Source organism: Oryzias latipes, chromosome 2 (genome assembly GCF_053564925.1).
Source record: "Oryzias latipes strain Hd-rR chromosome 2, Olatipes_Hd-rR_3.1".
Lineage (NCBI taxonomy): Eukaryota > Metazoa > Chordata > Actinopteri > Beloniformes > Adrianichthyidae > Oryzias > Oryzias latipes.
The window spans coordinates 46288355-46310253 of record NC_136238.1 but is presented as its reverse complement, the minus strand read 5'-3'; the positions used below and the strand labels follow the sequence as shown (position 1 = coordinate 46310253).

Genomic DNA, 21899 nt, shown 5'->3' with positions numbered 1-21899 from the left:
ATATATTTTTCACCTTTTTCAATAAAGTATATTTTGCGAAAACGTGTAAATTTACTTTGTCTTCATCGCTGTGACGGAGCGGCTCCCTCTCTCTGAGCGAACACCGTGAGCACACACACACACACACACACACACACTGGTTGGTGCGCGCGTCCACGTCATAATCAAACCTTTTCGCTGTGAAACCATAGTTTCTTACAATTCACCCTTCATTTTTACAGTTTAGACCTCGGGTGCACACTCATCAGTAGTTTTCGGCATACACATACATAGAAACGCTTACTCACGGCAGCCCAGCAGCAGCTCAGCACCAGCGGCGTCTTAGCCACGCCCCCTCCACTGACAGCCAAACCGAGGGATTTGTTTTTTTGTTTGTTTGTTTATATATTGTTGTTGATCTTATGAAACAGCTTTTCTTAATTTATCTTGTTTTTGTTTCTTGTTTTTTCTTTGTATAGTTTAAGGGGAATTATGTGTGGCTAAAGTAAATGTGATGAAGGACATTATTGACTTGTAATGTTGAAGGACATATGAAATATTTCCTGAGAATAATTTTCTTTAATTTTTTCTGAGTAGAGTGCCTAATTAGGTGGGAGTGGCAAAAGAGGTATATAAGAAGGTGCCTCACTCTCATCATAGCAGAGGGACTGAGAGTTTGAGAGAGAGAACTGGGCAAAAGGAACCATTCAAATTCAAACACAATGGAAGGTGATTTGTTCTGAAATCAGATGAATTTCTGTTGTCTTTGCCTTCATCCCTGCTCTATTTTTTTTAGTTTAACATCCGCCATGATTGTTTTGGTCACGTGGTGCGCACGCTCCGCAACAGCGAACAGTGTTCACTCTGTCAGTAGTATGGACAGCAGGATATTTAATGAATGCATTGTAGATGAAACTGTATGCACTAAGCTTTAAGCTGAATGTCAAAGAATCAAAGGCAACTCCAAATACCTGAATCTCAGACTCAAATGCAGTATAATGTCAAAGTACTTCATTTAGTTTTTCTTTACAACACTGTAAGCAGTAAGTATTTCTAGTTAGCTGAATGATCTCAGTAATTTAATTTTCTTTAATTTTTTCTGAGTAGAGTGCCTAATTAGGTGGGAGTGGCAAAAGATGTATATAAGAAGGTGCCTCACTCTCATCATAGCAGAGGGACTGAGAGTTTGAGAGAGAGAACTGGGCAAAAGGAACCATTCAAATTCAAACACAATGGAAGGTGATTTGTTCTGAAATCAGATGAATTTCTGTTGTCTTTGCCTTCATCCCTGCTCTATTTTTTTTAGTTTAACATCCGCCATGATTGTTTTGGTCACGTGGTGCGCACGCTCCGCAACAGCGAACAGTGTTCACTCTGTCAGTAGTATGGACAGCAGGATATTTAATGAATGCATTGTAGATGAAACTGTATGCACTAAGCTTTAAGCTGAATGTCAAAGAATCAAAGGCAACTCCAAATACCTGAATCTCAGACTCAAATGCAGTACAATGTCAAAGTACTTAATTTTGTTTTTCTTTACAACACTGTAAGCAGTAAGTATTTCTAGTTAGCTGAATGATCTCAGCCATTTAATTTTATTTAATTTTTTCAATTATTTAATTTAATTAAGTAACTAAAGTAACTAAAAAGTAAATGTAACTTTGCAACAGTAACAAAAAGCAGAACCTCAAGGCAGTCAGAGCAAAAAAAGTAAATAAAACTTCTTAACTATTGATTAGGAACAAATGTGAAATAGCAGTGATTAGAAGCAGCATGAAAACTTCTGAACTGGTGTTACCTACTACACTGCAGTGCTCTCTTCAAAAAATCTGAAACAGACTAAAGCAGATTTAAGTTTGATATGCTCTATTTTCAGTCATTGAAAAGTATATAAATAAGTGCTAGATGTCACCAAATTGAACCATATTTTGAAAAAGTTCCAGGGGGGCATGTCCCCGGACCCTCCTAAAGTTGCAAGCACCTGTGGTGCTTTCTGCGTCCGCCTGCGGCATCCATCGCTTGGGTGCCGCCTGTGGTGGCGGGTGGCGGGTCGCGCTGTGCGCGGTGTCGGGCCAGTAACTTTCAGGCAGGGCCAGTAACTTTCAAAAACTACTGGCCCTGTGGCCCAGTGCAAACTTCTGGGCTATGTCAACCCCTGTATCTCCAGGCTTTGTTCTGCAGCATGTTCATATTTGTATAGTTTTGACAATGTATTTTTATGGAGAGCAAAATATTATATGTTATTTAAGGTTTAACTTGATTTCTTCTGGATTGATATTCCTTTCTGTTTTTATTCATTTTCAGTTCAGTTTAAAAGTTTAGTTTTAGTGTTTTCAGTAAATGTTTCTTGTTCGGCCCAAAACTCAAAGCGTGTTTTGGATTTAGGCCGCCTGTGTGACGGAGTGTGACACCCATGTAGTTTATGAAATTATGATTTTTTGTGTGTAAAATGGACAAATAAAGATAGAGAACAGAAAAGGAAGTCATCAAACTTCTATATGTGCGGGGGGAGAGGGGGTTACTCGCCCGGGAAGTAAGTTAGTGTAGAACCACCACTGAGTGACAGACGGGTCCCTATAAAGAAGAGCATGGAGCTCAAAGGTCTTCTGTGTTTGTGTGATGAAGGTGACATACCTATGTGGTGGAGCTGCAGCTGTGGTTTCCAGATGACATCCAGCAGTCTGCGCTGACGACAGAGCTCCTCCTCGTACTGGACGATGGTTCCTTCACAGAGTCTGCAGATTTCTTCAGCAGCAGCAGCTAGTCGCTCGCTGATCAACTCTCTCAGAGACTGAAGGGAAGACATGGTTCCTGCTCCCATCTTTAGCTCCAACTGAACCCTCAAAACTGGTTCCTCCGGTTCCAATCTGAAGTTCCTTTGTGGGTTGCAGAGACTGTCCTCTTCAGTCAGCCAATGCTGGGGGAGGCCTGCAAAAACAAAAGAAGACGCCTTTTTTATGTTTTGAGGAATGTATTGTAAAAACGCCAATACAAATTTAATAGTCTCTTTCAGGATATTTGGAGGAGGAGCCCCTGAAGGACCATTGTTTGTAACGTAAACTTCCTTGTAAGGGTGTCATGAAGTGGTTTAAATAAAAAGTTCTCTCTGTATCCCAGCTTTACAAAAGGCCCCAACTACCTCCCCCCTACGAGAAGAGCTGTCAGTCCATAACCTGCTGAATGGAAATAAATTAATTTTCTTAATCCTTTTAAGAATATGAAATTGCAAATTAAAGTTGTGAGTGGTGTTGTATTGCCCGCTCTACCTGCCCTCACCGCCCACCTCTATGCTTCACCAGCCCTCACTACCTGCATCTATGCCCCATTGTCGTCCTCGCCGCCTGAGTCTAGACACCACCGCCACTCTTAGCACCCATCTTTGACCAAACCCCACTTCCTGAGCAGCCACTATGCACATTTAACCCTTCCTTCTCAACTAACTCAGAAGCACTCAATGATTAAGATACTAACTATGCTGACTATGCTAGTTATGCTAATGTGGCTACAAGTGCTAGCATAGCTATCAGCATCATAAACTGACTCAGAAAAACAAACTGAAAATAAAGGAGTAATATGAGTATGCCCCTTTTGCGAGCCACACGTTCAAAATCTACAACTTAGTGGTTTACAACAGTAGCTTGCCGGTTTAGTGGGAGCCGGTTTAGCTCGTGCTGGTTTGCGGCGCCTTCCGTCCGTGAAACCTGGGTTCGACTCCGGGCTGCTCCCTGTTCCCTTCTCTACTTCTGTGCCGGTCCCAAGCGCGGTTGCTTTGAGAGGGTTGCGTCAGGAAGGGCATCCGGTGTAAAACATTGCCAAGTTTACCATGCGACTCGTTCGCTGTGGCGACCCCTGATGGGAAAAGCCGAAAGAGAAACAACAGCTTGCCATTGATGCCTGAAAAGTTACGAGACAATCAATAAAAATCCCAACGACAAGTTCTTGTAGGTATCTGATACTAAAGGTGCTGTTTTTAAAAATCAAAGATGGTGGCTTCTTCCTGAGGTCAAAGTTCGACAAAACTCCTGAGGTGTTTGAAGACTGAAATTAGCGGACTGTGTGTGAAATTTCATGGAAATCAGTCTAAAAAAATTCATTTTCCTAAAAACCGTGAATTATTAAATAGTAGATTTTGGCACACAATGTCTGCCAAACTATAGGTTGTGTGCGAAATTGTGTCTCGTGGTTTTTACCATAAAAGAGAATAACAGTAGGGACAGCAAAGCGTGTCACTGTGCATACCGTTCGCATATGTTCAGTCTGCCATTGAAAAACTTGGTTTCCGCATTGGAAAGTTTATGTAGTTAATAAATGCATCGCGGTGCATTTTGGAATAGCGTCTACTCAGACTTTCATTCAGAAAAGTAAAGTGTATTTACTGGACATTTTTGTGATCCAACCGCAGCTTTTTTTCTGATTTTGGGTCGATCTCCCAGCTTCATGAAACTTACAAGGTGATTAAAATCTCCCAAAGCCCACCCTAAACATTGAGAAAACCCCTGGAATTCGATTTTACAGACTCAATTCTCTATAGAAACATCTAAAAGAATTATGTTAATAATCGACAATGAGTGATCATTTGCCAAAAGAGGCATATTACCGTATTTTCCGGACTATAAGTCGCACCGGAGTATAAGTCGCACCAGCCCAAAAATGCATTATAAAGTAGAAAAAAACACAGATAAGTCGCACTGGACTATAAGTCGCACTTTGATGGGAAATTTATTTAAAAAATCTGAGACCAAGAACATACATCTCACCTTGAAAGGCAACTTAAAATAACAGGGGGTTAGAGAACAGGCTAAATAGCTACGTGACACACAACAAACTGAGTATGTGCCTGCTTTATTAACATAAAACCACTGCGTGAGTGGGACTTGGACTTTAAAGGGCTACTGGTAAGCTCAATGCTGGACTCCTTTTTTTAATATGTCATGTTGTTGTACTGGGTTAAAAGAAAAACAAATAATTGCCGGTAAATGTTCTAAAATGTTATACAAATGTTTGTATTAAAATGATTCATATTTGTTAACCTGAAAAAAGATAATTATTAGTAAAATACTACTTAAATTAAAATAAATTGTATTTAAGTGTGGGAGCATGCAGGTCACAAACACACTTGACAGTATGAAAGTACCACTAAGTACCACTCCGAGCCTGGAGCGCCCTCTTGCAGTTGTCAGTGAAAATAACGAACATGTGAAATTATTCAACAATGTAATTTATTTCAAATACAAGTCGCTCTGGAGTATAAGTCGCACCCCTTGCCAAACTATGAAAAAAAGTGCGACTTATAGTCCGGAAAATACAGTATTATTTTTCTCACTTTTACAGTAAAACTGTACTACAAGAGCAAAGTTAAACTGATCACCGATTTTAGAGAGTTGTCAGAAAATATCTAGAAAAACACTTTTTTTTTTATTAAGGGTTACCTGTTAATGTAGGTAAAAATGTTTGCTATTTACAATTTTTGTGCCATTTAATTTAACCGTGTGAAAGTACAGGCAGAATGTAATGACATTTTTTAACAAAATCCCATGTTCTGATTCCACCATGGTTTTTAAAAAGTTATGTATCAAAGCAAAAATACACCCACAAAGTAATTATTTATGCAACAACACAAAGCCATTATTCCCAGTTACTTCAGATCTAACTGATTACTTTTAATCTTAGTGACACTTTTCTGTGAGTGGCATGTTTTGTTGGGACTCAAGAATCAACAAGACTATTTAAACTTCTCCCTGCCAGGTGTGGTAGTGGCTTCATCTTCTCAAAGATTTAAAGGTAATATTAAAAGAAGAAATGGCAAATATAAGAAAACGTTTGAAAGTTTTTTTTTTTCTTGATTTGAGCCATTTTTGAAGGAATGTTAGTCTTTTTTCAGATGGCTTCATCAGGGCTGCATGTAGATCTGTCAGAGGGAATCTTAGCAGCAAACTGTCAGAGCTCCAAGGCAGATCTGCAATAGGAACATTTTTCTACTAAGCCAACTGAAAAAGAAAGGGTTGACATCTTCAAACAAAGATGCCCTCAGGTGTTGAGATGTTTAATCCCAGAAAACGCACCAGATATTAAAGAGAAAAACTTGGACAGGAAGTGGAAGAGACTCCTTTGTGAAAAAGAAGATTTTGGGAAAAACAGCAATCTTGATGAATGGAATTTGAGACCATACATTCGTCCAAATGTTCTTGGCCAGCGGTCAACAGAAAGGAATAATTCTATAGATATGGGAATATTTTAACCTTGAGGATGTCAATAAGCAGTTAGCAAAAGAGGTTGCCCAGCTGAAAAAGGAGAGACAATCACCCAACAAAACCAAAAATGCAGAACGGCGGGAAAAACGAGAGTGAAAATATCAAGGAGTTACGTTCAGAAAAAAGCATCTTGAAACTGAAAATGAGTCTCTCACAGAAAAGCTAGAAGAAGAAAAAATGCTGTAAAAAGGTTATCATTGGAGTCTAGCAGATTAAAATCAAAGATAGCACGCTTCCAATTTGAAGCAGAAGAAAAGGAGCAATGTGAGGGATGACATGAACTGTCAGACAAGTTAAAAAGTATTTTGGAGGAAAATAAACAGCTGAGAGAGGTTAATGCTGTTGGAGTCTAATGTACTGAAGCTCATTGAACGCACCAGGCAGAGACGCCTAATGGCCTCTGTCATCTAACCTGTTGTTGGGGGTGTGCAACGCCCCGCCCCGCCTCTTAGAAAGTGTGTTCTTTAAAGCCTGATACCGCGGTCGGGTGTGGGCGGAGCTACCAGCTAAAGTTATGGTCTGATCGCTGCATGGAGCCATGTGTGTATCAATGCATGGTGAACACGGAGAATGTGGAGAGATCAGGTTTATTATTTTGAAGAGTTCTACTTGATCATTAGGGGTGTAACGGTACACGTAGTTGGACCGAACCGTTTCAGTACGGCACTTTCGGTTCGGTTCACGTTCGTACCATTTCGGTTTTTCGGTTTGTTTATTTTTTACCCCCCCAAATGTATTAACTTTGCGCCGAGGCGGAACTAATGTTACTTGCGGTATTCCGCCGAGACTCTCAATGGTTTCTGCACTCGCGCGCCTGTAGGAGGAGGGGGGGTGTTGCCGCGTGTGTGAGCGTGCGTTCAGTTTGTGTAGCTCAGTTATTCACAGTTTCTGAGGTTAAAATCGCTGATTTTGAGTGTCTCGCGATCACAGACAATACAGAAACTCCGGGTGAGGCTCTGGAGCTGCTGTGCCTCATGTCTGACTATAGGGCTCAATGTTAACAGAGACGTTGGTCAAAATGCTGCAGTACGCCCACAGAAAGGCAGGGGGCAGACGTGGGCTGACAGCTGCTTTGTAGCTACACTGCTGCCATAGAAACAGACTAAGAACGTCTTTCTCCATTGAGATTGAGAAACTCAAATAAACTAAAGGAATATAAGGAAAACTTTTCCAACAGATCATAGAGATTATTGTGGAGAAGGATCAACACATGGACTCAAAAAGTAAGGCCAAACATGTTTTTTAATGTTCGTTTTTTAAAGATAACATGGGAGTAAGTAGTTAAAAATGTAAGTAAAATAATTGAGTTTATTTTAATGGTCATTTTTAGAGACAATATTTAGTAACACTGATAAGCACCAGAATTGAAGTTGGAAAAATACTAGAAATAGTTACTTAGGGTCAAATGTGTCCTGAAAACATCTGAATACATTGGCGTATAAATGGCGTATACTTATATAGCGCTTTCTACCTTCTTACGAAGGCCCAAAGCGCTTTACAGTCACAGTCCCATTCACCCATGCACACACACATTCACACACTGATGGCGGCTCCGCTGCCGAACACTGGCGCCAACCTCCCACCAGAGGCAAGGTGGGGTTCAGTGTCTTGCCCAAGGACACTTCGACACATGGGCGTGCAAGGCGGGAATCGAACCTGCAATCTTATGATCATGGGTCGACCGCCCTACCGCTGCACCACTGTGCACTGTAAACAACATTAATTTGTTTAGAGTACATATGAATAATTTATACACAATAGGAGTGTTTCTCCTCCCAAAGGAGAAATGTAGGTGTCCGGCAGCAAAACACACACAATAAATAACTTTAAAATAATAGTTCATAAAATAGCAGGTCATATCAGGCAGATTTGATAAACAGCAGTACCGAACCGATACGTATCGAACCGAGTCCTAAGAAACTCTGAATCAAACCGAAATGAGATTTTAGCGTATCGTTACATCCCTAGTGATCATGTTTCCATGTTTGAGTTCATAAAATCATCCCAGAGAAAGTCTTTGCTTCAACTCCTGCAGTGAAAGCTGTGTCTGAATCTGACGCCGTGTTTCCATCTCTGACAGAGTTTGAAGCCAAAGCCCCTCCCACGACTCTCTAGCTGTTCACCTGTTTATATCCTCTGGAGCTGAGAGTTTTTCCCCCGCGTGAAATACGAGAGCACAAAATACGGTCATCAGAGGAGAAGCTAAAAAAAGTATTTTTCCGTCAGGAAAAAATGGATTCATAGATTTTCAGCTCTGTTGAACCATTATAATGTTATTTTTTCCTCCATAAATTCAAATGACTTTGACCTGCATCTTTACCAGCTGGTTCAGCGCCTCAGGCTGTGTCTGCGTGCGGACTCACGCACACACGGGAGGATCATTAAAGACTGTCACATTTTACAGCAAGAAGCAGAATCCCATCCCTCTGAGCCGTCACTCAAAAGTCATCAAGTCTACGCGTCAGTGAGCTGCTGCTGAATGGAGAGACATGAAAAAAGGTGGAAAGAGCAAACATGAAGAAGAGTTTTCTTCTCTTTCACCGTTTCAGAGCAAAGCTGCAGGCTGACCGTAAAACTCTCCGTAAATCCAAACCGAAGGCAGAACCTCCTCCAAAACCATCAGAACCTGAAATGCCAAACATCACTCTATCAGAACCTCCCTGAGCTGAGGAGAACCCACTTTCCCTAAGAACATCTGGGAACGTGTGACCTTCAGTGAACAACATATTAGTGAAAATAGATTTAATAATTAAGTTGCACATTACACAAAAGAGGAATGCATGAAAAGATGAGGCTGGAGGGGCATGAATCTCTGTAATAATATCATTACAAATACGTGGATTTTTCCTGCAGGACAGGAGACGATACAAAATCAATGCATCTCTGTTATTGTGCGGGAATAAATCCTCAGAGTTTTGCGGGTGCAGGCGGGATGAAGACAATAGTCCTGTGCAGGGCTCCACTTGTCACCCCTCCACTGTGGCGTCTAACAGAAGGAGATGGACACATCCTTGACCTAAACACCTACTACAAAAGTTTGGTCGATTTCCTTGGAGAGGACTCTGAGAATGAAGACTCTCTCTTCGCCTTCATGCAGGAGGAACGTCTGTTTCCAGACCACCTCATTGAAAAGGATGAAGTTTTTCAATCTCTCACCAAGAAAAGTGATTATGATGAACTTTGTGGTCAGTTGCTCCAACCAGTACTGCTGGCCCTCAAAACTTATTAGGAAAAGTCTGTCAAGGAACATCTTCCTGGGGGGAATTTTGGGATGCAGGAGAGCATGTGAGAAGATGAACTAAAGCAGCTCCAAAACACAACAAGGATCCAGAAAGGATATTCAGTGTGTTAGACCATCTTGTTCACCATAGGCCTAATGCATCTGCTGTTACAAATGAAGCATATCTGATGTCCTCCTACAATAAGACATCAGAGTGGATGTCTCAGTTATCTCCTGAAAAGCTGGAACAACTACTAGGTGATGTAGGAAAAAGAAGAAAGGAGCTGGAGGCTAAATCCAAAGTAAGGGAGGCCAGCATCACAGAGAGCCATGAAGAGAAGCAACTAAAAGCAGTGGAGGCTTTGGCAGAAAGCAGGAGAAAACATTTGAAAAGAAGAACAACTTGACTGAAATAATCACTGATGCAGGTCTTTGGCAATCAGAGAAAGATGATAGTAACATGGAGAAGTGTGACGGTGATGCTGAGAGATTCAGAGCTCTAACAAATCAGCTTCATTTCCAGCAGGAAGTGCTGCAGCAGGACCCCAGGGGAAGGAAGGATGTTTTCATTGTTTCCAGAATAGACAGTACAGGGAAAGCTAGAAGTAAGCCATGGACTGAACTTAAAGATAACTTGATGTTTCTCATTCAATCTGCTGTGGCTGCAGGTTCTTCTCAGTGTCTCCAAGTGTGCCCAAGAAAAAAGGACCGTCCCATCCTTACCAGGTAAAGGAGTACGCCACTCATCTGCAGATGGTCAAGTCTACATTGGAGAAGTTATTTCCCAAGTTCCTGGACTTCCATCCTGGGTTAATGTAATTTATGAAGGAGATGAAGCTGTGTAGAGCTACAAACTGATGGATGGAGGTCTGGAGATAATCATTGAAAGCTCCTGACTGTTGCTGCGTTATTGAGTATTGTGGATGTTTGGATGATGGCTAATGAAACTAAAAAGCAAAGGTTTATTCACTTGAAATGTGTGTGTTTTACTCTCTAAAATTGCCTTAGAGAAGGAAAAAAAATGACATAAATGTTGAATAAATGTACCAATACATGAATAACACTAATTACATTAATCAGTTAAAAAATGTTAAAACTTGCTGAAGCACCCTAAGAATGTCCTGTGAAAATTGGAGTGTTTGGAACAAAAATAGGGAAGATGTGATATCTAGAAGAAAATAACATTTTTGCTCATTTTAATGTTTTGTTCCTGTAATTACCAAGTTTTCCCATTGTTTTCTATTCACAAAACAATATAACTTGCTTAACTTTAAGTCTATTGAGCTATTTTTTTTTTTATTTTGTTCAGAATTGTTCTATCATGTGTGGTCACATTTTTTCTGACTGGGCCTTAAAATCTTTTGTCTTGTGTCCCAACTGTGTTAGGAAAAGGTCAAACCCCTGATATCCACTAAAGAAACCTGAGGGAATCAGCTGCTGATAAAGACTCAATAAAACCCAAATCTGAAGGAGAAATCAGTGAGAGATGAACTAAGAGCTTCTCTGTCTGTGTGATGAAGGTGACATACCTATGTGGTGGAGCTGCAGCTGTGGTTTCCAGATGACATCCAGCAGTCTGCGCTGACGACAGAGCTCCTCCTCGTACTGGACGATGGTTCCTTCACAGAGTCTGCAGATTTCTTCAGCAGCAGCAGCTAGTCGCTCGCTGATCAACTCTCTCAGAGACTGAAGGGAAGACATGGTTCCTGCTCCGATCTTCAGCTCCAACTCCCACAAACACCGCCGTCCTCTTCACTGCAGCTCCGATCGATCACCTGCTAGTCTCACAATCACAGCAATCCACGTTGTCTTTCCGTTCAACACTTCTTCACTCATTTACGACACTTTGGAAAATGCTGAGAGTCCCACACGAACCACGTATCGTCCTTTCTGTCCAAAAACCTCACAAACGTCCCAACAAAACACCACCGACCTCTCAACACAAGCTAACGCTGCTAGCCTGCTAACAGACTAACGCTGCTAGCGCCTCGTGCTGTTCTTCCTCTTTGTTTGGCTAACAGCGTCATGGTGCTTTAGCGCCACCAGCTGGTCTGGAGTGTGTCTGTCGCTCACATAATGATGTCGATGGCGGCATGAAATCGCTTCTTTTTCACCCTTACTGGCAAATAAAAGAAAAAGTGGCAGTTTTCATTAAACAAAACTATTCTGTCACTAATCTTTTTCGACCAGAAAAAGAGCAACCTCAATGGAGACGTGGGAACGGGACGTGCTTTCCGGTTCCGGCTAATGATTTTATTTTTAATAAACTTTATTAACAAATATTGCACATACAAAATACCAAAAACAAAACTCCACACTGTGCAAAATACAATATTCACGTTTGCCAGGAGAATGAACAAAAAACAAAAACCATAATAATAACAATGTAAAACTGGTTATGCAAAAATAAAACAAAAATAATAAAGGCAAAGGAATCTGTTAAAGTTTCAGGAGAGACCAAGCTTCAACTGTTCTGACAGCTTTTTTGTTAGTGGAGGATTTTATACTGTTCACATACAACACCATTTCTTTCTGAAAAACATAAAACACTGGTTTCTTGTTGGAATATTTACACTTATGTATAAAGTGTTTAGCCATAATTATGAGTAAATTAACTACATATAATTTATCTGCATTAAGTTTTTCTTGTGTAAAATATCCAAAAATAATATGCTCATAAAATGATCTATAATCTACACATAGATGAGTTCTTATAAAATGTATCAAATCTTTACAAAATAGTTGAGTGAAGGAGCAAAACCAAAAAAGATGAGGCACAGTTTCTGGTGAGGAATGACAGAATGAACAGTTTATGTCCAGGGGCCTCATTTATAAAACTTTGCGTAGGATTTGCGTCAGAAATGGCGTACGGATGAAACATGGGACGTGCGTACGCAAAGAAATATTCGGATTTATAAAACCGTGCGCACGCACATCCTACGCATCTTTCCCTTAATAAATCACAACCGATTCTAAATGCAGCGCAGCTTTTTGCGGCTTCATGACACGCCCATAGTTGCCCATAAATAGTCCGTGAAACGCCCACAAATGAATATTCATTGATTGCGGAACCATGGCAAACACCGAGAGGAAATCAAAAAAACGTAACTTCACTCAATGTGAAGTAAAAGTTATCGTTGGCGAGGTGGAAAAGAGGAGAAAAGTGTTGTTTGGAGGGCACAGTGTGGGCATTACTAATGCCAAAAAGGCACGTGAGCGGCAGACGGTGGCAGACGCCGAAAATGCTGTAGCCTATCAACCATTCGAGGTTGTGAGGCTACAGCGCTCCATCGGGGGGGGGGGGGGGGACACCGGAGCGCCAGATGCATGCGCCGGGGGGGCCGGAGCGCCAGATGCACCGGGTGACACGCGTGGTTCCTCCGAGTGCTCCTCTGTAACGCCGGGCCCAAAAGCCCGCAGAGGTCCAAAAGGATGGCTCGAGGAAGTCAGAACCGGCTCATAAGCCACTCGTCCTCATTTGCCAGCAAGTCTTCTTGCTGTCTAAAGATGCGTTCACTCCGAATTCTTCCATTTGCCACATCTTCTAAGAGCGTAAGATCATCCATTGTGCGTCATTACGCATTGTGATGGGGCATTTTATTTCCATCCATTTAATTACATCTGACAAGCTACAGATGTCGGTAATAATCGACGTGGAAATGGGAAATTGATCAGCGCAAATGTAATTTCTTGTTGCTTTCTGAATGGTTGAGACATACGCCATACATTGTTTTATCAAAAATAAAACAAACTAAAGGCATATGCATGAATACCATAATTCTGTAGCTTATGAAGAAATGTTTTAATATGAAAACAACTTTCCCCAGTGGATAATTAGTACGTCTGTCCGTCCGTCCGTCCGCACGCCCACACCTTTGTCTGCTCCTCCAGACGGACACATTGACGGGAATATCAGTTTTGTACATTATTTCGTTCTGTTAACTATATTATTTATGAGGATGAATTGCACAACATGCCAATATTGCAGAACATATTTCACTTTTCTTTTTCCAAATAAGTGTTCATTTGAATTTCTGTTGTAATTTTCGTTTGATTTTTTTATTTGTTTCACTGCTGATCGATCAAACGGGTGTTCATGTAGGCTGTTAATTGTAAGACTTGCTTTGTGAAGTCTTCATGTTATTTATGAGAGGCAGTATTGTCATTTTCACTTTCACGTGTTTCTTCCATCTGTCGACGGTGTCGCCGTTTCTCATTTCACCCGTTTTTGTGCGTACGCCTGGGTCAGAGCTTGCGTGAAGGACCGCACATTTCCCCGTCAAGTTTGCTTTTTATAAATCTCAACTATTGCGTAGAGAGTGGCGTACGCCTTCTTTTGTGCGTACGCAACGTTTATAAATGAGGCCCCAGATCTTTTTTGAATTTTTGTAAAGAAGTGTTTCACTGGATAAAATTTATGAAGAATTTTGAAAGAAATTTCTCTGATTTTATTGGTGATGAAATACTTTTGGGGCAGAGTCCAAACCTTTTCCCACTGATTTCTACATCCAAAGCTGTTCCAGTATGAGATAACATACGGTTTTGTGGCAATCTCATTTTGAAACAGAGAACGGATACTTTGATTATTCCTGCTAGCTGAAAAACAAATCTTTCCACACCACAAATCTGTTAATTTGGGAGGAGAACATGGAGGATTTGAAGGAGAACTACTACACAGAAGTCTAACAGCACCTGGGATGGCCCCAGTAACCAATGCAAACTCTGCAGGTGAGACATGCAGACTATAGGTGGACAGAAACTCAACGGATGACATCAGGTTACCATGTGGATCCATCAGCTGTGTTACAAGAGAAATGTTCTTTTCAAACCAATTTTCAAGAAAAATACTCTTGTTTTTGTGTAGAATATCTGCGTTATTCCAAATATAATAGCGATGAGGAGAAAAATGATGCTTGTAGATCAAAGTCCATGTTAATAAAACCTGCTTATGAAAATTAGACAGTTTTAAGGGAATTTTCTCTATTTTGAAATTACATAATAGAAGAAATGGCAGACCTCCAAGCTTATCAAATATATATTTAGGTATGAAATTCCAAAATGAGGTTTCACTTTTTAAGAAGTTTTTTAACCATTTAATTTTGAGGACATTGTTCAGAGTGGAAAAGTCAAGAAAGTCAAGTCCTCCGTCTTTTGATGAATTAATTACTACTGATTTTCGTACATAGTGGATTCTGTTTCTCCAAAGAAAATTAAAAAGTATCTGATCAATCCTTTTTGCAGTTTTACTGTCCAGAGATAGTGAGGAAGCAATGTAAACTAGTCTGGAAATACCTTCTGCTTTTGCTAAGAGGGCACGCCCTTTTAGTGAAAGATCTCTTTGTAGCCAACGATTAAACCTATTTTGTGTTTTTGTAATCATAGGATTATAGTTATTCAGTTCTCTTTGTTTTTGATCTTTAGTTATCTGCAAACCCAAATATGTGACTTTGTCTTTGACTACTATACTATTTATGGATGTTAGAGCACATTGTTTCAGAGGAAATAACTCACATTTCTTAAGGTTTAGATAAAGTCCAGATGCTTTTGAAAATGTTTCTATAACCTGAAGAACCCTGGGAACCTGTGAGGAGTTTTTTAAGAATAATGTGGTGTCATCTGCCAGTTGACTTATAAGAATATTTTTACCAGCAATGGAAATACCATCAATATTACTTGATTTTATATATCTGCAGAAAACTTGTGCAACCAGAAGAAACAGGTACACAGAGACGGGACACCCCTGTCTTATTCCTCTCTGGAGACAGAATCTGCTAGTGGTGCCAGCGCTCAACTTAACAGAACTATTTCCATTTGCATAGAGGGTTTTAACAGCACTACACAAATATTCCCCAAAACCCATCTTTTCCAGACAGTAGAATAGAAAAGGATGCTCAACAGTATCAAATGCCTTACAAAAATCAAGCTTTCATCATCAGTAATGAGGTCTGAATAATCTATAAGATCTAAAACCAGTCGTAGATTGTTTGAGATGCATCTGTCTTTCATGAAACCTGACTGATTCTCATCTATTACTGTATCAAGAACACTTTTCATTCTCATGGCTAATATTGTGGCAAATATTTTATAATCATTATTAAGTAGACTAATAGGTCTCCAGTTATCCACCAGCAAAGTATCTTTGTTGGGTTTGGGGATCAGGGAAATAACACCCTGAGTCATGCTGGCTGGAAGAGTCATGTTTGTAATACTTTCTGTATAAACATTCAGTAAAAATGGGGCTAAGAGTTCTGAGAAAAGCTTATAAAATTCTGCTGTTATTCCATCGTTCCCAGGGGACTTGTTGTTTTTTAGATTGTTAATAGCATCTGAAACTTCCTGTAAAGAAATGACAGAATCACATGCCAATTTATCCTCTTCACTGATTGTATTTATATTATTCAAGGAATCACAGAATGAGTTCATTGCTTCCTGACTGAATGTTGTCTTATAGAGTTCACAGTAGAAATTATGACAAAAACTAGAAATAAGCTTTTTATCATTTGTAATTTTTCCATTTATATTTAACTGTAACACTGAATTAAACTTTGCTTGTGACTTCTCTAATTTGAAAAAATAAGAAGTCATTTGTTCCCCTTGTTCCAACCATTTTTGTCGAGATCTTATAAAAGCTTCTTCAGCCTTAGCTTTGTACATATTGTCCAGTTTTGATTGTAAATCTATTATTCTTAAATTTTGATCCTCATTTAGGTTTTCTGGTGGTAAACTTGAGAGTTCAGTAATTTCAGAGATAATTTCTTCTTCTAATTTACGTTTAGATTTTGCCTGAATGCTGCCATATCTTCGCAAAAATTTTGAAACTTCAAATTTTAAGAGTTCCCAGTTTGTGCTGTAAGCCTTTTCTTGTTGCGCTTTATCCCAGTAAAGTTTAATGAGTCTCTTAATCACTGATTGAACACATTCATGCTTTAACAACGTACCATTCAATTTCCAGTAACAGATTTTTCTAGACCCATTCTCATCAGGAAAAAATTGTATTCTAATTGTTAAGGCTTTGTGGTCAGTTAGTGGTGTTGTTCAAATGTCTGCAGAAACATTCTCTTTGTCTACATCCTTTGAGAGAAGCCAAAAGTCTAAACGTGATTGCCTCGATCTGCTTTTATTACTCCACGTATACTCCCTTTTATCAGGAAATTTGGCCCTCCATATGTCACATAAATCCAGTTTTTCTACCAACAGCTTCAGCTTTGATGTAGACTTTAGAGTCTGACCTGGAGGCCATCTGTCAGCGTTTTGGTCCATTACCACATTAAAGTCACCTCCAATTAGCACATGTGCGATTGGAAATTTGGCTAACCAGAACAATATTTTATCCTCTAAAGTATCCAGAAGCCGATTGTTATCAGAGCTGGAATTGTAGCCATAAATATTGATTACCAAGCAATGAATATTGCTCATCTTTACAATTAGACAAATAAAATGACCATTTGTATCAGAATCAGTGTGCAAAACCTCCCCCTTAAAATTATTCCTCACGCAACATACTCCTGCAGAGAATTCTGTGCCATGTGAAGGTTCCGGCTAATGATGTTAGTCGCCATTTTGTCGTCTGCAGCCAGGTTTTTTTTTTTTAACTTTATTAACAATTGAGGTAAAATACATTAAATACGAACAATAACCATGTAATCAACATTGCCAAATAAAACATATTAACATAGAAAATAAAGAATAAAGGAAATAAAAACAAAAAGATAATGAACATAGGACACAAATAAATAAAAGCAAATAAGTAAAATAAAAATAAAAGAACATAGAACCAATCTATATGGTCTAATACTGGTTAGGGGTACTCGTGAAGTTTGTATTTCTGAACAAAACTAAGCAATTTCAAGCCATTCTTCTTTTTCATGTAATGCAGTGATTGAAAGTAAAAATAGTGCTCTTTATGAAATGTTATAAAAAGTGGTTTGGTCTTCAAATATGTATTTTTGTGTATATAAAACTTTCCTTGCAATATAAGGATATTAAGAACAGTATTTTCTGGTCTATTATGCGATACCACACCGAATAAAACATTTTTTGCATGTAAATGCAATTTTGGAAGAATACCAAAAACAGAAATGTCTGCAGCCAGGTCTTCTTGGGCTTATTTAACCGAAAGAAAAAGAAGAGTAATATATTTCCTGGACAACACAGGTCCTCACGAACGGAAATATGCAATAATCTGAAAATTATGACCTAAACTATTAGTAGGAAAAGTGAAATCACCTCCTTTCAGGGTGTTTGGAAAAAAATAGTTTAAATATTATATTATATATGAATATATCAAACAAATTTTCCACGTATGGGATCAATAAAGTAATTCTGATTCTGATCATCCATCTAATTTACTTTCTGCATTGACTTTGTTTATTTTAAGTGTCATCAAATTTTGAACAATTTTAAAATTAAAAACATAATAATAGAGGTGGATCTTTACTTCTGACAAACATTGTTCTCTTTTTCCTTTTGTTTGATCCTACTACCAAATTAAAATAAATAATAATTATTAATAAAAGCATTATTTTGTTTGTTTAAGCCACAATGTTTTTCCTCTTTTAAATCAGTACATTTTTTTAGCTGTACCCTTTATACATGTAAACACCATAAATGATCACATGTGAAAGAGGAAAACTAATTAGGATTAATAAATAATAATAACTATAATATAATAAAACATTAGAACCAAAGAAAGTGGTCTGAGAAGAAGCAGCTCTGAAGCTCTGTAGCTGACGGTGCAGCTTCAGGACTCATGAGGAGGACCACACTGCAGCGCCTCCTGCTGGAGCATCAGAGAGTCTGCAGACAGAAGATCCTTCCAACAGCAAAGAGGTCTGCAGGAGCTCTTTCCACCACCAGCAACAACCGGAACCAAGCAGGACCTACAAGAAGTTCAGCCACTAAACTCCCACAACTCAGAAGCTCTGAGCTCCGTCTGAGTCTGCAGAGATGCTGAGCTGCTCAGCTGCTGCAGCTCCCACAGTCACGTGACTTTGGAAGTCTTAGCTCCTCCTCCTCACCATCACTGTGACTGTTGACGTCTTCCAACTCCTCCAGAAAGCTGTTTTCTGATGAAGCTCTAACATCTCCTCCCTGTTGCTGCTTTCAGTCCAAACTCACTCTGTTCATGTCAATTCACTCCAGAGAAAATCCTTTTTCTGGGAAGAATTTGCTCCAAGTTTTCCTCCAACTAAGAATCTGCAAACCCAGATGAGAACTCCCAGCAGGAAAAGAATTCATCTGCAGGAAACTAGAAAAAGGCCTTTTTGTGGGAGGAAACCATTCCAGATCTTTACAAACACCACAAATCCCAACTTTTCCTCCACTTAGCCTGAGTTTGGGTTCCAGGAAGTGGTGTGTGTTCAAGCTCCGCCCCCATCTCATGAAGCCCCTCCTCCAACATGAGGCCACTGGGGAATTCTGAATGAACCTTTACATTTCAACAGAAATTTCAAGCTAAAAACAGGAAAAAAAACTCTCTTCATGTTTGAAAACAATCAAAGATTCAAACAGGAAGAGAAAACAAGGTTTGTCAGGAAATCAACAGATTTGATTGATTGTAAATCTTCTTCCTGTTGGAGTTTGATGAATGGAAGTAGAATGTGTAGAAAGTCAGTTGATGTTTTCCATTTCAGTAAATGAAGGTTTGATCTGCAGATTTCCTGATCCCTTTCTGACTGGGATCCAGACCTGATCTAGACGGGACTCATGAGGAAGCAAACAGCACAGAAACTGCTCTGAATGTTCCCTCTTCTTCACTTTCTGTCTGACTTCAACCATGAAGGGACTTGAACCCTCAACCTTCTGATCCATGAGGCCACATGGTCTGAGAGAACATCCAGGTCCAGCTGCAGGTGGAGGACAGCATCATCCAGCCGTCACAGACTGGGGGCGGAGCCTGGAGATGACTGCTGAAGGTCAGAGGGCGGAGCTTCATCAGGATGAAGGTGCTGCTTGGATTCTGCTTTGATGTCCGTCTGTTCTCAGTCCCTTCATGGCTGCTGCTCAGAGCTGTTTCTGGATCTTTCTGGAGAATTCATGTCTTTACTGATCCAAATGTGGGATTTCTGTTTTTCTTTGGACTTTTCTTGATTTCAGGCTTTTAGCTTTTGGAACTTTCTTTGTTTCTATGCTTTAACTTCCAAACGGGTTTATCTAAGACAATCTGATTGTTTTTCATTTGACTTTCTAGGAACTTTCTGTTTCATCTTTGAGGATTTGGACTTTTGAAAGACTTTTAGCTGCAGTTTCATCCTTTGAAGCAGATGGATCTGAATCTAGAGTCAAAGATTCTAAGGAAATCCTGGATTCACAGACATTTGATTGAATTTCTGTCTGGATCAGAAACCAACAGCAGACATTTCAAGCCGTCATCTGTTCCTAATGTTCATTCCCCGCCATCATTGAAAGCTTTTGGAATAGTCCCTAAAGCCAGCGATGGGGCCGCTTTGGAGCCTGAACTCATCACTCGGTGTCACGGTGGCAGAGAGATGACAGATCCCAAATCTGAGGCTGAAATGATCACGTCCTACCAGCTCCACTCTGGATTTGGGACCAGAAACCTTTGAAGATGTTGGAGCATTGTTGGAGAATAGACTGACAACATTGACCTTTGACCCCTCCCTCATGTGTTCCACATCCAGCTGCAGACACACCACTACAGCTCCCATTCCACTTCTGATCCAGCAGTTAGAACCAGAGCCTGCATTTGCAGCAGGTTCCAACCCACTGACCACTGATCCACACAGGGGGACGTCCTAAGGGGCGGAGTCAGCCACTGGAGAAATGGGGGTCACTCTGGGCCTCTCTGTGTCTGGACCTTCAGAGGGACAGTGGTTTGGTCCAGAACACGGATGCTAAACTAGCTCTGTGGAAACTTGAACTTGTTGAATGGGAAACTTCCTGAAATCTTCTTCATCTGTTGACTTGTTCTTTCTTCATCTGAATGAGCTCAGTCCTCTCCCAAATCCAACTCCATCTATCTTCAGTGCTTTGGACTGAGTTGGAGCAGAACTAGAGCTTTCTCCAGATGTCCTAGTACTTTTAGATCAGTGTCTTCCAATATTTGGAGCCCAGGTTCACTTCTTTCCCTGACAAAAACCCCAAAAGGCCTACCAGCCACCAAATAGTCAGAAAGCAGAGAAACTTGGTGGTCTGCATTGATGAGAAACCAGTCCCTCCAGGATGACACATGGCTTTTTGGAATCATTTCACACACAAACAAACGGGAAGTTGTGCTTGTTTCTCTGAGAAAAGTCAATCAAATGTGTGATAATGGTCAATGTAAATGTTTAGATAAAGGCTGTAGGGGATTCAGGGATTGTGGAGCGGTTGTTGTTTCCTTCTGGGTTAAAGTGCAGTTTTGTGTAACCTCCCAAAGAGGAGAAACCCAAAAAAGAAAGGAAAAGCAAAGAGACAGGTGGAAGCCATCATGAGATTCCTTTCAAACAGGAAGTTCTTTGTCATTTCATGCACTAGTTTCATTTAGCTCTAGTTGTTGAACATTCTAGAAACTCCTAAAAACCTTTTCTGTCCACTTTGAAACCATCTGGGGCTGACTTGGCCTTGCTCGCTGGGATACGGCCAGCATCCAGAAATCTACCAACAGACATTTTTAGCTCTAGTTGTTAACATTCTATGTTTGGAAGAGGCAGGCTCTTCTAAAAGAAACTAGCAGGAGCCCCAGCGCTGGTCTTTGCTTGGATTTGGTTTAGACTTGTTCAGAGTCAAATGCATGTTTTAAGGGGAGGAGGATTATTTGGTTGTTGCTGTTTTTGTTCCTATTCTTACAATCCACTATATGTCCCGTGTTGAATTCTACTATTAAAATGTGGGAAAGAAATGTTTCTCAAATCCAAATCAATCCAAAAGCCTGGAGACTGGATGGCCGTGGTCCTCCCTTTGACCTGGACACTGGTTGCCATGGCGACCTGCACACTCACATCCATCTGAAGAATCCAAGGAAACAAACCAATCTAAGTCTGCATTCATGCCACTTCAGAACCAACAAAGCATGTTTCCAGGACGCTGACTTACCAATAGAACTTGGGATTTCCTTTGCAGAATCCTTCTCCGTGTGTTTTCCTTTGTTTTTCTCCCCAAAACCTAAAGCAGAGATTTTTGCTGAGCTGCAGAACAAACGTCTGACTGCTTTAACCGCCGTTGATGGTTTGTTGTGTTTCCCTCTATAGCTGCTATGGTCTTGGTGTGGTTGCTAGGTAACGCTGTCATTGATGATGATGACGTCAGAGTGGCCTCTAGAATGGACTTTTTTCTTGTGTAACCAGGAGCTGTAACCTTTAGGGCACTAGGACCCAGAAAGAGGTCCAGGCAGTGATGTGACGCTATTTTCATTAAACAAATAACAGAAACGTTCAAAAAGTAAAACCTCAAAATATTTCTGTGGTCGGTAAAAAACTATGTTGTCATAAATTAATTGTTGTCTCCTGTGT

General features: G+C 40.1%; 1 protein-coding gene across 2 annotated transcripts in view; it reads right to left on the bottom strand.

The window, feature by feature from the left end:
- The window catches only part of LOC144989338 (uncharacterized), a 118594-nt gene extending 106937 nt beyond the window's left edge, over window positions 1–11657 (bottom strand). For both annotated transcript variants that reach the window (XM_078941585.1, XM_078941589.1), the window contains exons 1-2: window positions 10980–11657; window positions 2614–3828 (exon numbers count right to left, since the gene is read on the bottom strand). In XM_078941585.1, coding sequence (XP_078797711.1) covers window positions 2614–2800 — 187 coding nt within the window. In that variant the 5' untranslated portion in view covers window positions 2801–3828; window positions 10980–11657. The remainder of the gene's footprint in view (window positions 1–2613; window positions 3829–10979) is intronic.
- Window positions 11658–21899: the final 10242 nt, after the last annotated feature.